At 42.0% G+C, this 14,274-nt stretch overlaps 2 protein-coding genes across 2 annotated transcripts in view; both read left to right on the top strand.

Annotated features, from left to right (window-relative positions):
* LOC120826863 (H-2 class I histocompatibility antigen, K-D alpha chain) overlaps positions 1-14,274 on the top strand; it is a 233,836-nt gene that overhangs the window by 164,289 nt on the left and 55,273 nt on the right. The window lies entirely within an intron of this gene.
* On the top strand, positions 7,323-11,425 carry LOC120826884 (proteasome subunit beta type-8-like). Its single transcript, XM_040189476.2, has 6 exons — positions 7,323-7,813; positions 8,071-8,212; positions 8,371-8,482; positions 8,794-8,923; positions 9,780-9,984; positions 10,991-11,425. Exons 1-6 carry the CDS (start codon positions 7,664-7,666, stop codon positions 11,077-11,079), a joined length of 828 nt encoding a protein of 275 aa, XP_040045410.1. The 5' UTR covers positions 7,323-7,663; the 3' UTR covers positions 11,080-11,425.

Below are 14,274 nucleotides of genomic sequence, written 5' to 3'. Positions count from 1 at the left end.
TCTCACAGGCGTGTTCATATGGGATCCATGCCGCCCTCTGCCATAACTGACATTGTGGCCCGGTTTCTACAATGCTTTGTTCTCCCGCCAGCGTGAACCTCTCAAACAACAGGGCTTTGTTTTTCTCTTCCATATTTCCTTTAAAAATGTTGAGTCCATGCGCACACGTCAGGTCAGAGGGATGTGACAGTAGAGAGCGAGCATGGACGGGTTACTGACCGGGCACAGGACGAGTGTCAGGAGCCACCACCTCCTGGCCTTCAACTGCAGAGATTCACTCACCGAGACCAACCAGGCAGAAGCCAAATACTCAAAACAACAGCAAAGACACACATAACGACGACAAAGCAAAGATATACCGAATGACCACAGATATGAAAAGACAACAAAGGGAGACAAACACAAAGACAGACTTTTCCCGCAACTGTTTGATTTGCACACAGACCCCGTTTGCGCTCTCAGATTTTGACATTGATTTGCCTTCACAGTTCTGGCTCGGTTTGGGGGCCCTTAAGGGGGACTCTTAGATGGACCAGGGATCTCATTAGAAGCGCTTAGTTGAGTTTTTTCAACAATTTAGGGCAAACGGAGTCAGAAAAAGTATTCATCTCACAAGAGGCCTCGGGGCTGTATGAGCATGAGACTGAATCCGCATGCATTGTGGTTCATGAGCAAACAGCTCAGACGCATTTAACTGTCACGGCCTCCTTTCCACTCTTTTTTCCTTTTCCACCTTATCGACCCCCCACAGCTGTTTGAGCAGTGCCTTCGTTCTCTTCTCCCAGCATGCATCTTTCCTCCTCTCCAGCAGAACTCCTGCCATTGTCACTTCATAACTCTGATGCAAGAGTTCCGGGGGCAAAAGGTCTTTAAACTGCCTTTGTTCTTTTTTCCAATTAGCATGTAATTGGTTTTACAACCCTTTAGCTTTTGTCTTTCAAGAGGTCCAATAATCCATAATTAGGTCCCCAGCCTTTTTCTGATCCAATGACAACATAATGCCACATGTTGGACGGAGTAAAGCTTTGAAATAAATAGGGAGAGGATCTAATGAGACAAACTGGAGTACTGTGTAGAAAAGAGATTACAGGCAAAGGTTAGTAACGCTCTTATACTTCCTAAAAACCAATATGGCCCTCGTCATTTTGTTTTACCCATTTTTAAAAGCTTTTGTATTGCTGTGCGTATAAGCCTCGTGATCTCTCTGCTCCACTCTCTTTCCCGATAGAGACAATAAAACACAGGCCACAATGTTGCCACAACCATGGCTGGATTTACAGTGAGGAGGGGATGCAAATATGTATGAAAAGCATTGGCTGGGATTCAGAAAACATATCATTTTACCAGCGAAACCAACAAAATATATACAACTAAACGCTGTTCACACCATAAGTTGTACAGAATTGTTTTACAGTTTCTGTTAATTTAGAATATTTATCTGCAAAATGATTATACTGAGAAATAAATGAAATAAGAGTAAGGTTATGAAAAAAAACCCAACTCTTGCAAAAACAGATGCATAACTTTAGAAATTTCTCTAGATAACTAATAATCTAGGTGCACTCATTTGGTCGCAGATCTGGAACAACCAACGTTGTATTATGTGATTTAATGACCAACATTTGGCTAAGACCCCATTGAGACACATTACAGCAGTGAGTGCTCTGTTAGCTGTTAGCAGAACGCAAAGATCTTGAAAGGTGAGCGAACTAACAATCTGTGGTGTAGTTTGTTGCAACTAATGTGCTGCACAGCCTTGTGTGCACACAATCAGTTGTTGTATTATTGGGAGAAATGAAATAATGTTTCACCGTAGTCTGTTTTACTTAGACGACAGTCTGCGCTCTTCCACACGGAGAGAGAACATGGTGTTCTGGGTCATCTGATAATCTAAATGTTTGTGCGTCAATTTTCAAAATCTTGTGCACCAAAGACGACCGTCTACATCCAAGGTTGATTACCAGCACTTGGGTCCATGTTTTTCTTCCAACTATTGCTGCTCCGAAGAAGAAAACCTTGGAGTAGCCTTGATCCATGACTTTATAAGTGTGTCAATGTGTCTCCTGCTTGCAAGTATTATTGAATGAATGTCCTGTTAAATGGTTTTCCACTGGTATTGAGTAAGAATTTGTCTTACTTAGGCTCTAACGTACAATCCAGCCAAATAAAACCAAATTCAGTAAGCGGTTGAGTTGCAGCAGGTTAGAACAGTGAGTACTGGTGCACTGGTTCCGTTAGCTAATGTGTGCTGAGGCAAGATGCTGATCAGCCTCAGGTCACACCGAGGTCACACTCACCGACTCACTGGATACACACAGGCCCACTCACCAGTGCGCACAACCCTTCTGGCAGTTAAATGAACCTAATGAGTGCATCTTCCAACACCCAAAAAGGATTGTTGACAATAAAACAATGAATTCAAATACAAGTTATTGCGTGGGACTAATTGTCAAAATTCCCCTTTTACTATTTATGGATGCTTTAAACTGTTCTAAGGTTCTTAAGTGCGTAGTTTGCACTGCAGAACAAATGCACCATTAGCTTCTATAAAAGCTGTCAGGTATCATATCTTTAACTTTAAGCAGTTTTGAAGAGGGATGGATGGATGCGATGGGATTTGAAAATGCTTCTACTTGCAGCTCACGATTCCACTTGTTTCAGCCAATGTGAGGCTGCATGTCTGTGTGTCAAAGTGTTGCATCTATAAATACACTGCTGATGAAAAAAGTGATCAATAACTAGGAAAACGCTGTGCGTCATTCTGACCTTGCTCTGTCTTTACACCCCAGAAACCGCTGCAACGCTAAAACTCCTATTTTAGCTGCTTGCGATAAATGTTTCAGGATTGTTTCAGGGAGGGCAGGTTTGGGAAGCTCCACAAGTGTGTGACAGGATTCGATTAACACAGTCTGGGCCCTGCATGCTGCTTGCTGTGGGAAAGATGACCACAAAAGAAAGAAGAGATATGCTGCGGCCTCTTTAAGACCCTCGTCTCCTTGTGTGGATGAACAGTGAGAGAGCTGAGGGAGAGAGCGGATGGGAGTGATGAATGAAGGAGAGTTTATGAACGAGGAAAAGGTTCTACGTGCCTTTCTCTCTTCTCCTCGCATGTAAACTCAACCCCCCAACCTCCTTCCCACATCACACACTCCTGACAGCCTTGTAGAGGGTTGCATAATTCCCAGCGATGGGGAGTGAGGACAGGAAGAGTGTCTCATAATGAATACAATGAACACAGAAACACATCATTTGGACCAATAAAAGTTCTGCAGGCGGTGCTGCAGTCTACTTGGTGGCGGGCATGGAAGGTAGGTAGGAGTGATGTCATCACTGGAGAAGTAGCAGGGATTATGAATAAAGAGATGTTTTACATTTCAGTCATTGCATTTAAGATTATTTGTGTGTGAGTGCTTGCAGACAGTGTGTTGGTATTTCAAAATAAAAGCAACACAGATGGTTGAAGGTTGTTCATCCTTGGTTCGTTTCTTGGAAGATTTGAGACAAAAGACTTTTAACAAAACGATACGTCCTCGCTGCATTTTATAGTGTAGTTGACACAAAAGGACTTGTGGACCAAAAAAGATCAACTAACGGGATCTAAGGAACAGCCTGCAGACATTTCCCTTTATTCCATAAACACCAGTCAACAGCAAGTACACAGTGCATCATCATTTTGTTGTGGGCCTACCTAGAGTTTTACAATCCGTGGATTATTTGACCTCCTGTGCTTGAAATCCCAACATCCCGTAGAAAGGTTCACAGTGACGTAAATGTCTTCTCCTTTGTGTTTTTAGAATCATCGTGTTCTGTTTCCTTGCTTATAGCTCCCTGCGATGCACTTTAGGAACGTCCTTCTCGATGGAGTGCTTTTTCAGGGGCACATAGCAGGAGGATAGTATAGCTAAAAGACGAAGACACACAAAGATATGGAAATTATTATCCATTGTTGCAGTTACCTTTGGAGCTTTGGAAAAGTTTCATCTGTGTCTTCGTAACCGACATCACTTTAAAAAAGAAAGCTGCATTGTTTAAAAAATAGCATTTAAAAAGCTTATTCTCTTCCCAAAGTATTATTAATACTAGTACACTGGTTGCATTTTAAAGAGGTAACAGCTGTAGGTAGAGAATGCATACCTCTTGTTCCCCCATATTTCCGGTGTCTGTCTGTCTATTCACCTGAGAAATGGAGTCACCTAAGACATCCATCTCTGTCTCTTCTTCCTTATCTTCCATAATATAAATGTTTGATTTGGCCTACAAACAACCGCCATTGTCGTTACCCGTACGAACACACACGCACACGCAGATAGTTGGAGGTATCGGTACGACCTTGTAAAAGAAATCGCTCCCCGTTCATCATGTTCCAGGCTCCAGCGATGCATCAACTGAGAGACCTTGAGATAACATCGGTCCCTTTTGCCACAGCAAGGCGACGGGAGGCTCAGCCAGAAGAAAGCAACAATTACATTAAGGATGTATAGAAACAGTTCTGCATTCAGCGCATTTATCAACATTTTGCAATGGCAACGCCCGTAACAAAGCTGCAGATTGCAGCGGACTTAAACCACTAATTTGTTAACGTTTTTTAAGCTTCAAATTGTATTTTGGACGTCACCATCTTATTTTTTGGCTTCTGACATTTGATTTTGAATTCCACCGTTTTTACGGCCATCGGCGTCTCGGTTATTGGCATCTTGGTTTGTGGCCATTGTCCTCTTGTTTTTTTGCAACCAGAAGTGACACGAGAGGGTTGAGCTAAGTTCACCAGACCAAAGCCATTTTTAGGAATGCAAAATGTAGTCAATGAACTGAGAACACACACTGTGGTAGGGACCTGCCAATCACAAATAGCCCCGGAATAAAGCATACTTGTGGCATATTTGACTCAAAATGGCTTATGATTCACTAAATGAACATCACGCCCCATTGAAGAAGACCTGTATGGGATGCCGTTTGTAAAACGTTGCACGTTCTAAAATCCTGCCCAGTTTTGCTACATTTAGCATTATCATATGAACAGAAAAGTACAACAATATTCATATGTCACTTCTTCAAACATTTAGAGAGAAATTCATGTAAATTAATCCATTCAATAACTTTTCCACGGATAATATTTGGCAGTAACACAAAGTTGTTAAATAATATATATGTTAAATGTAAATCTAAAGGTAAAATGTAAAATATTAATATAAATGTTGAATATAAATTATATCTAAATGTTAAATCAAAATGTAAATGTTAAATGTTAATGTTAAATATACATGAAAATGTTAAATGTAAATGTTAAATGTTCCCTCTACATGTTAGACTTGACGACTGAACATGACCGAATGAATTAGCTCTTGTTATAGAGCAGGGGTGTCAAACTCATTTTAGGTTGGGGGACACATACTGTCCACGTTGAAGTCGCGCGGTCAAATCCTCAGCGATGGTCCGGTGATGAATATTGTCCTGCTTTTTTGTTCATATGATATCGCTAAATGTAGTAAAACTGAGCAGGGTTTTAGAACCTGCAACATTTTACAAACGGCGCCCCATAGACTTGAAACTAGAATTTGAGACAACAAACTCATGTTGACAATGTTTATTGTACAAATCAAGAAAGAGAGCAGACTGTTGTGCTTAAAACATCATACAGTATATTGGATGATTTGTCCCGGCCTCACTTTGGTAAACAGAGTGAGCAAAGAGAGAGCTGCTGCTGAAACTCATTTTTAAAATGAGAACAAGCGCTCTGACCTGCAGAAAAACTCCTCTAATCAACCTGGAATGAACTCCGCTGTGAAACAATACAAACAGTCACCAAGTGTTTCTCACCACAAACCGGCGAAGTAAAGAACAAAGAGTCGCGTCAGAACTTGTCATGCTTCAGTTAATTCTTTTGAAAAGTGCAAGCTCCATAGCCTTTCTCCTCATCCAGGATTTATTAACAGTAACTGTGAACACATCACTCCAGTCCTGGTCGAATGAAACCTTTTGTCATAGAAATCATATAATATTCATGCATATTTTCCACACATTTTTAAACAAAGGGGCTCATCTCCCCTGTAGTCCCCTACAACATTCAAACTAATTGGCTGTTGAGTGCAGCTTCAAAAAGGAACAAAGTTGTATTAATCTTCTGATGTAGCGCCCAACAAGAACGCATCCAAAACCAGAGAATAGTCTCCTTAGAGTGCAGTCTTTCCCTTTTACGCACAGATTGTTGAACAGAGAAAATGCTGAGAGTTCTTTCTGCCTTCGTCTAGATGCACACAAGGTTTCAGTGAATATTCAGTCACACAATTTACGTACGTTAGGGATTTGTGTTTTAGGGCACATTAACACAGGTCTGGTCGAGCAGAACGTCGGAGCTTTTTGAAAAAACCCCAGAGTTGGATCATCAGTGAGCTGCTGCAACTTTATCACGTGCACACCTACAATGGCAGCTTCTGGGTGTCCGACAGTTTGGAATGCCACCGGCACAGGGGGCTCGCACCTCCTGAATTACAGCTGCTAAAGCAGCCGACTAATTGCATTTTTTCCCCCTGTGTCCGCTCTCCATATAAATGACAGTCTTGGGTTGAATGTAACAGGGGAAATGATCAAACACAGCTTGGTTTATGTCCACTGTTCTACTTAAATTAACTTGAAATCAACTAGTTACTTTTCACTCCATTCTTGATTTTATATCCAATTTCTAATACTCCGGTTGACATTTTTGCACATGGTATCTGCACAAAATGTTATTGTTTTTATTTGGATATACTGTAAGAGAAATTATCTGTAGCGATTAATACATCACCCCTGTCTCTTTGTGCTTCTCACTCTTCACACTCCTCATCATCCGTCTCCTCACTGCAATGGGCCAAACAGAGAGAGAGGGGGAGAGAGGGAGCGAGGGAGAGAGGGAGAGAGGGAGAGAGGGGAGTGTAATCTGTAGAAACATGGCTGCTCATGGAACTCCATGAAGAGGAGCCGCTCCTGTAGATATGAAGGGCTCATTCAGAGCTTAAGAAAACACATGACACAACAGCGGTTCTGACGGAGAAAGTAGTCCCTGTAAGGCTGGAGGTTGTAGAGGAGACTGTGCAGCGGGTAATAATAAAAATAATTCAAAATTAATGAAATTCTATTCCATCCCTGTTGCTGTGTATCTACCAAATGTAATATTAATCTAATATGTCAAGCCTAAAGCAGTGCATTTATATATACTAACACCCCATCAACCCGACTACAGTAAATACAGTGTATTGTTATAAATGTGAATTTAGAAACACGCTTTGATGACGTCATTGACCTCTGCTGCTTCTCCAAACCTGATCGCTGTTTCTCGCTTAGTGACTGATGACGACACACACACGGTGCTCTCCTATTGGTCGATGCGAGCTGCGTTGTTTTTATTAACAGTACGATTCTAACCACAGTTTTCTTTTATTTGTTTCGATCAAATCAGGTTATAAGTTATATGATGACCAGCTGAACGTATTCGTGTATACTTGTAGGTTTCATGTAGCTAGCTGGCTCTTTTAGCATTTATTTACAATAAAACAGCTTTTAAACCCTTTCGCTTTCGAATTCATCGTCCCTTCCCAGGAAGTTATCCGTGACGCTTCTTCAGAGACTTTCGTCATTTCGTACAACTTAAAGAGCAGAATATAATTACAATATAGTCGAATACATAATGGCTCTTTTCCAAGTATCTGGTTTGAAGTCTTATGCTGAACTCCGTGAGCAGATTCTTCCAGCCAGACAGACGCATCTCTTCGACCGAACCAACCACTACAACTTCGGGACCAAAACGCAGGAATTTGCTGTCCCTCTGGGTGTAGACGTGAGTCTCATTTCACCGAGTTTTGCTACAAAATGAAAAGTCTGCATCGTATCAGGTGATCCTGATGCAACAAGCGTGACGCGTCAGACGCGCGGTGGTTCAACGTCTTTTACGCGTCTGTGGTCGCGTTCGCTTCTCCTGCAGCTTCAAATGATGCATTCATCTTACATGTTACTGTGGAATAACACACATAGACACACACACTGCACCTACACGCGTGATTCCACCCACTGAGATCCTCTTTGCTTCTATTTCAGCCTTCAGGGTTTCTAGGAACCTGCAGCCGTGATGGTGGTGTGAGTATAGACCTGAACCACGGGACGACCACCCTGGCCTTCAAGTTCAGACATGGAGTCATTGTGGCTGTGGACTCCAGAGCCTCAGCAGGCCGTTACTTGGGTAGACACGTTTTTATTTCTCATGCATCGTATCACAGATGTGTGGAGCTTTGAAATGTAACACAGAGGAACACGGAACCATACAAAGTAAATGAGGCAACAAGAGAAACTCTGAGCTCACAGAATGTCTTCTTTACACAAATGTGTCCCGCTCTGCAGCGTCCAACGACGTCAACAAGGTGATAGAGATCAACCCCTACCTGCTGGGCACCATGTCGGGCAGCGCTGCAGACTGCCAGTACTGGGAGAGACTCCTGGCCAAAGAATGCAGGTCCGTCTGCAGTGCTTTGAACATCAATCTGTCCATTCTGACATGTAATGCTCTGTGTGTCTGTGTATTGATACTAATATGTGTTCCATGCAGAGGTGAGTAAAGCTCGAAGCTTAACTGATCACTGACCTCACAAAAAAACTTTAATCTAAGTATCCAGAGCAAAAGATAACAACACACAAATGTTTAACGGTGAAATGATGCAGTGGTGATATTTTGGACGGACATGCGTGTAAAATGAAAGGTGACAGGTCGACCCTGGAAACAACCCTGATTGATGTTTCATTTGTTTGGTGACTTGGTCCCTCCAGGCTGTACAGGCTGAGGAGCAACCACAGGATCTCTGTGGCTGCTGCCTCCAAGCTGCTGTGCAACATGATGCTGGGCTACAGAGGCATGGGCCTCTCTATGGGAAGCATGATCTGTGGATGGGACAAAGAGGTGAGCTGTGCCTTTGAGTCTCTGTGCCAAAACAAACCAGAATCCTTTTTCTTCCACTTCCTGTCAAGCAGAGCCTAGAAATAGAAACGTCCTCGCTGCACTAGAGGATTGTGAGGTTGTTTTCTGAGGCAGAATGTTTAATGTGGATGTTTTATGCTCCTGCTGCTTTATTTATATTCAAACGGCCTTCATCATTGTAGAAACTTTACAGTCACTTGTTAACATGTGAAGTAGCTCTAGTTCAACAGGCCCACGTTTAGTTTTGGACCTACGGCATCGAACCGGTTGGCTTTTCTTTGCCGGTTTGCGTCCTTAATTTAACAAGTTACTGTGATGAACTTTTAACTGGATATGATCAAATCAATACTGAATCCTCTGCATGACCTCCATCACTAAACCTGCCCAGCAAGTAAACAAAGGTGATGCAAACAGGGAGGAGGGTTGATGCTGTGGAAAAGGTTTGCATGGATTAACACATGTGACATGTGGGGACTGGAAGGGGCTCTCAGGGAGCAGAGCCACCATGGACAGGTCCTATCACACAATGTTAGTGACAGTAAGAAGGAATCACTTACACACAAACAAATATCCACTACATGTCAGTATGACACGTGAATACAGAAACCACCTGCTGGCATGTGCCTCTAAATGCATCCATTAAAGTAGCCTATAACATCTGTAAGGAGGAGGAGAGAGCAGCTCATTTAAACCTTTAAAATATGACCCAAAATGACCATTTACTAAATCTAGTGTTGGTCAAATATCATCAGCAGCTTGTGTTCCGTGACTCAGGAACAGCTGCTGTGTCTGAGATGCTGATTTCCCAGCAGACCATCGGGTGTCTTTGTGTCTCCAGGGTCCCGGTCTGTACTACGTGGACGACCGAGGGACGCGTCTGTCCGGCCGCATGTTCTCCACCGGCTGTGGGAGCAGCTACGCCTACGGCGTGGTGGACAGCGGCTACAGGGAGGACATGGCGGTGGAGGAGGCGTACGAGCTGGGCCGCCGGGGCATCGCTCACGCCACACACAGGGACGCCTACTCTGGAGGGGCGGTCAACAGTGAGTACACGCTGGTTTACATCCACCAGCCAACAACACCCGTCCCACGTTGTCTCCGTCACTTCTCTTCGGTCCAGACTAGTGTCTCCACTATTGGACGGGTTGCCGGGACATTTCAGGACTAATTGTGTCCCTTTGGTGATCATGTGACCTTTCATGTGTCAACATCAAAGGGTCAAAATGTCAACTTGTCCTTTCGTTTACGACCAATTACCTCAAAACTAAGAACATTTGCACGTCATTTTTGCACTTTGGAAACATGGAAATTGACGGACTTTCAAGTGAGAATAAAAAGATAAATAACAGTGATGATAATTAAATGAAATAAGCAAAGGGGAATGCCTCAATCATTATTGATCAGTCTATCAGTTGATCTATTCTTACATAAACTTTCCACAAAGGCCCTTTTAATCATCTCTGTACATTCATTTTTAACTACATCTGGACTGTAATGTACAATTATATTTCACTGCACGTCCATCCAAAGTTCCTATCACATCCTCAAACTCAAACGAGCATTTATGTGGCATTTTTGCATGTAAAATATACAACCGAGGTTTCAGCCTAACATTGTAACAGCAATGATCCTCTGTGGTTCCTCACTTTTACAAAAGAAATATGCTTTAAGTTTTTTTTTGTTCTTCAAAGGGTTATGAAATACTACTGTACTACTGTATACTTTGACTCTCAATTTGTGTTACATGATAAAAATACCAAATAGAAGAAATAATAATTAATAATAATAATTCAACCTAATTAAACAAAAACAACCTCGTGCTGATGAGTCGACCTAGAAACTCAAATGTGTTTGATGTCGTTCTCGTCTCCGTCTCTACTGAGACCTCACAGGAGATGCATCAGAAATAAGGGAATAGTCATGGAATGTATGTAGTCATGGTCTGTGGCCACTGGAAACCTCTGTGTCCTTACGTGTGTGTGTGTGTGTGTGTGTGTGTGTGTGTGTGTGTGTGTGTGTGTGTGTGTGTGTGTGTGTGTGTGTGCGCAGTGTACCACATGCAGCAGGACGGCTGGATAAAGGTGTGTAAGGACGACGTATCCGAGTTGATCCACCGCTACAGGAAGGGAATGTTCTGAATGCTCAGCACTCTGAACACGACTGATGATCCGTTTCTTCCCAAAAGATTCTTTGTCCACTTTTATATTTGTGATTTTGGAAATGATCCCACTGACGTCTCACAGCAGAGAAATGCTGTAGAAACGTTTCTTTCCTTACACATGAACCTGAACTCTACAGAACCAAACTGTCTCTAAGCTGCTGAGCTCATTGTTTGCTGTTTGTTCTTAGTGATGTAATGCAGGTTCTGTGTGTGTTGATCCTCACGTGCTTCTGTGTAGTAGTTTGTTCTTTGTTAACCAGACATGCTGTTAAAATACTTTCACCAAAACAACACACAGTCCCAAATAAAGCCCGTTGCTCAGCTCCCTGCTGTCCTGTAATGATTGACATGAACTAACCATGAGGACAAATGAGTCAGGTGGTCACATGTCGATGAAAATTGGAAGAATTCGATTTTAAAGAATGTAATCTCTTTCAGTTCTTTAGTCCATATTTCAATTACTTCATTTTAGATGCTTGGTGAGGTGGTGGCATCATTTTTGTTTTATTATGCCGTGAAATGTGACCAAAACATACAGGAAGTGTCAAATCTTTCCAGAACTAAACCTGTTGGAGGAAATGTTCTAAAGCTCTTGTGTTCCTGATTACTGGTTACAGTCTGACTATTAAATACATATTATTATTAAATGAACTGGGTCACTAATCACTTAAGGCAAATTGTTGCCAGATTCCAGTGAAACAGGTTTGTAAAAAAGAACTGAGGACAAAGCGCAAGAACACACATGATGAACAAACATGAATCACTTGTATGATTTCTTCTTCTGGATGCATACAGTCCCCTCAAAGTATTGGAACGGTAAGGCAAATTCCTTTATTTTTGTTGTTCACTGAAGACATTTGGGTTTAAGATCAAAAGATGAGTATGAGACAAGAGTTCAGAATTTCAGCTTTTATTTCCTGGTATGTGTTAAACAACTCTCGACATACCACCCTTTGTTTGAACCCACCCATTTTTCAAGTGAGCAAAAGTATTGGAACATGTGACTGACAGGTGTTTCTTGTTGCTCAGGTGTTGCCTTTTAGGTTGATTGTCCAAACATTAAATAGCTCTGCGTGACTAGTCTACGTTTTCAGCCTTGGTTCAAACCTAGCAAGACTGCATTGCCTGTTAAAGAGGATAAACAAACATGAAGACCAGAGAGCTGTCTATGGGAGAAAAACAAGCCATTGTCAAGCTGAGAAAAGAAAAGTCGATCAGAGTCATTGGACAAACATTGGGCATAGCAAGCACAACAATTTGGAATGTCCTGAAAAAGAAAGAAACTTCTGGTGTACTGAGTAACAGATGTTGAACAGGTCGGCCAAGGAAAACAACAGAAGTTGATGACAGAAGACAAAACATCAGTAAGTGACATCGCCAACGACCTCCACGGTGCAGGGGCGAAGGTATCACAATCCACTGTTCGAAGAAGACTCAGAGCATAAATATAGAGGCCACACCACAAAATGCAAACCACTCATCAGCAGTAAGAATTGGAAGGCCAGATTGGAATTTGCAAAGAAGTACAGAGATGAGCCGCAAAAGTTCTGGAACACATAACAATCTTATGGACTGATGAGACCAAGATTAATCTCTACCAAAGTGATGGAAAGGCCAAAGTGAGATAGGAATGCTTATGATCCGAAGCATATAAGCTCATCTGTGAAGCATGGTGGAGGTAATGTCATTGCTTGGGCGTGCATGGCTGCTTCTGGAACAGGCTCATTGATATTTATTGATGATGGTAGCAGCAGAATGAATTCAGAAGTGTAAAGAAACATTTTGTCTGTCAATTTACAGAGAAATGCATTGAAACTTATCGGGAGGAAGTTTATCATGCAGCAGGACAATGATCCAAAGCACACTGCCAACAAAACAAAGGACTTCATCAGGGAGAAAAAGTGAAAGGTTTTAGACTGGCCAAGTCAATCACCTGGGGCCGGTATTTCAAAACTTGTAATCCAGATCAGAATGATTCGGATAACCAAATCCCCCTGTCCTCAGCCACGGATCAACTTTCATCTATCTAACTTGATATATCCCGGTATTTCAAAACTTTGCCGGATTGGATCAGAGTCATCCTGATACCGGCAGATTGGGATGTCCAAATCTGTCCCGCCCCCTGGATCACTGGCAGGAAACATGAAATGGAGCGAATATGTTACAGAAAAAAGGAGAAGCTGGAACAACTATTGTCTCTAAATGTACGTATAGTCTTGGTCAGTGTTGATGCGTCCTAAGACTAGATGAAAGGCAATCATTATATTGAGTTAACCAGCTACGTAAATCAGCACAGTTGAAAGAAGAGCTCGGCGATCTCAAATAAAGCAGAGTTCGCGCTAATGCGAGCTAACGCTGCTCCAATGACTTCTATGTTAAGGAGCTAACAAGTTGGTAAATAGGCTAGTGTCTGTATGTCGCGGTCCACAGTCCACATTTGAATGCATTTACTCGCAATGCATTGTGTGTAGATTTTAAAATGTGTTGTACATATTTTTTTAGGAAACAGTTATCAACTAAAGGGACAGCTCTAAAACCTTAATATTTGCTTTTCTTTACAGATGTCTGTGGAAAGGGAAGACAGCCAGTTAACACAGACCTGCTCCAAATGGCATAACCTTTTGAGCTTTGGCTATGGAAATTAAGTGTGTGTGCTGCATGCATGTTAATAAATACATTTGACTGGTTTGAGTGGAGGCCTTTATCAGTGGGTATAACTTAACGTGACTGTTGCTTAAATAAGGCATTCATATTCAAACTTAAACATAGAAATAGCAGTGAAGCGTAGCTACTGTATCAAACAAAGAACTTTGGGAGCAGTTACACTTAAACTGTTCAAACCATAACATGTAATCTCCCTCAAATCCACCTCCTAGGTGGGATGAGGGTAATCCTGATTTTTAGGATCAAACTGATCCAGATTTCCCACTAAAGTTTTGAAATACTCAACAGCAGTGTTTTATCCGGATCAAAGGCAGGATTGGATTACCAAATCTGAATCTGAATCTTCAGGATCAGATTTGCTTTGAAATACCCGTTTTTAGGATCTGATCAGGATTTAATCAAACCCAGGAGGATTAATCCTGTGGGATCATTTTGAAATACCGGCCCCAGGACGCATCAACACTGACCAAGACGATACGTACATTTAGAGACAATAGTTGTTCCAGCT

The sequence above is a fragment of the Gasterosteus aculeatus genome, chromosome 10 (genome assembly GCF_964276395.1).
Source record: "Gasterosteus aculeatus chromosome 10, fGasAcu3.hap1.1, whole genome shotgun sequence".
Taxonomy (NCBI): Eukaryota; Metazoa; Chordata; class Actinopteri; order Perciformes; family Gasterosteidae; genus Gasterosteus; species Gasterosteus aculeatus.
This window is presented reverse-complemented; position numbering and strand designations above follow the sequence as displayed.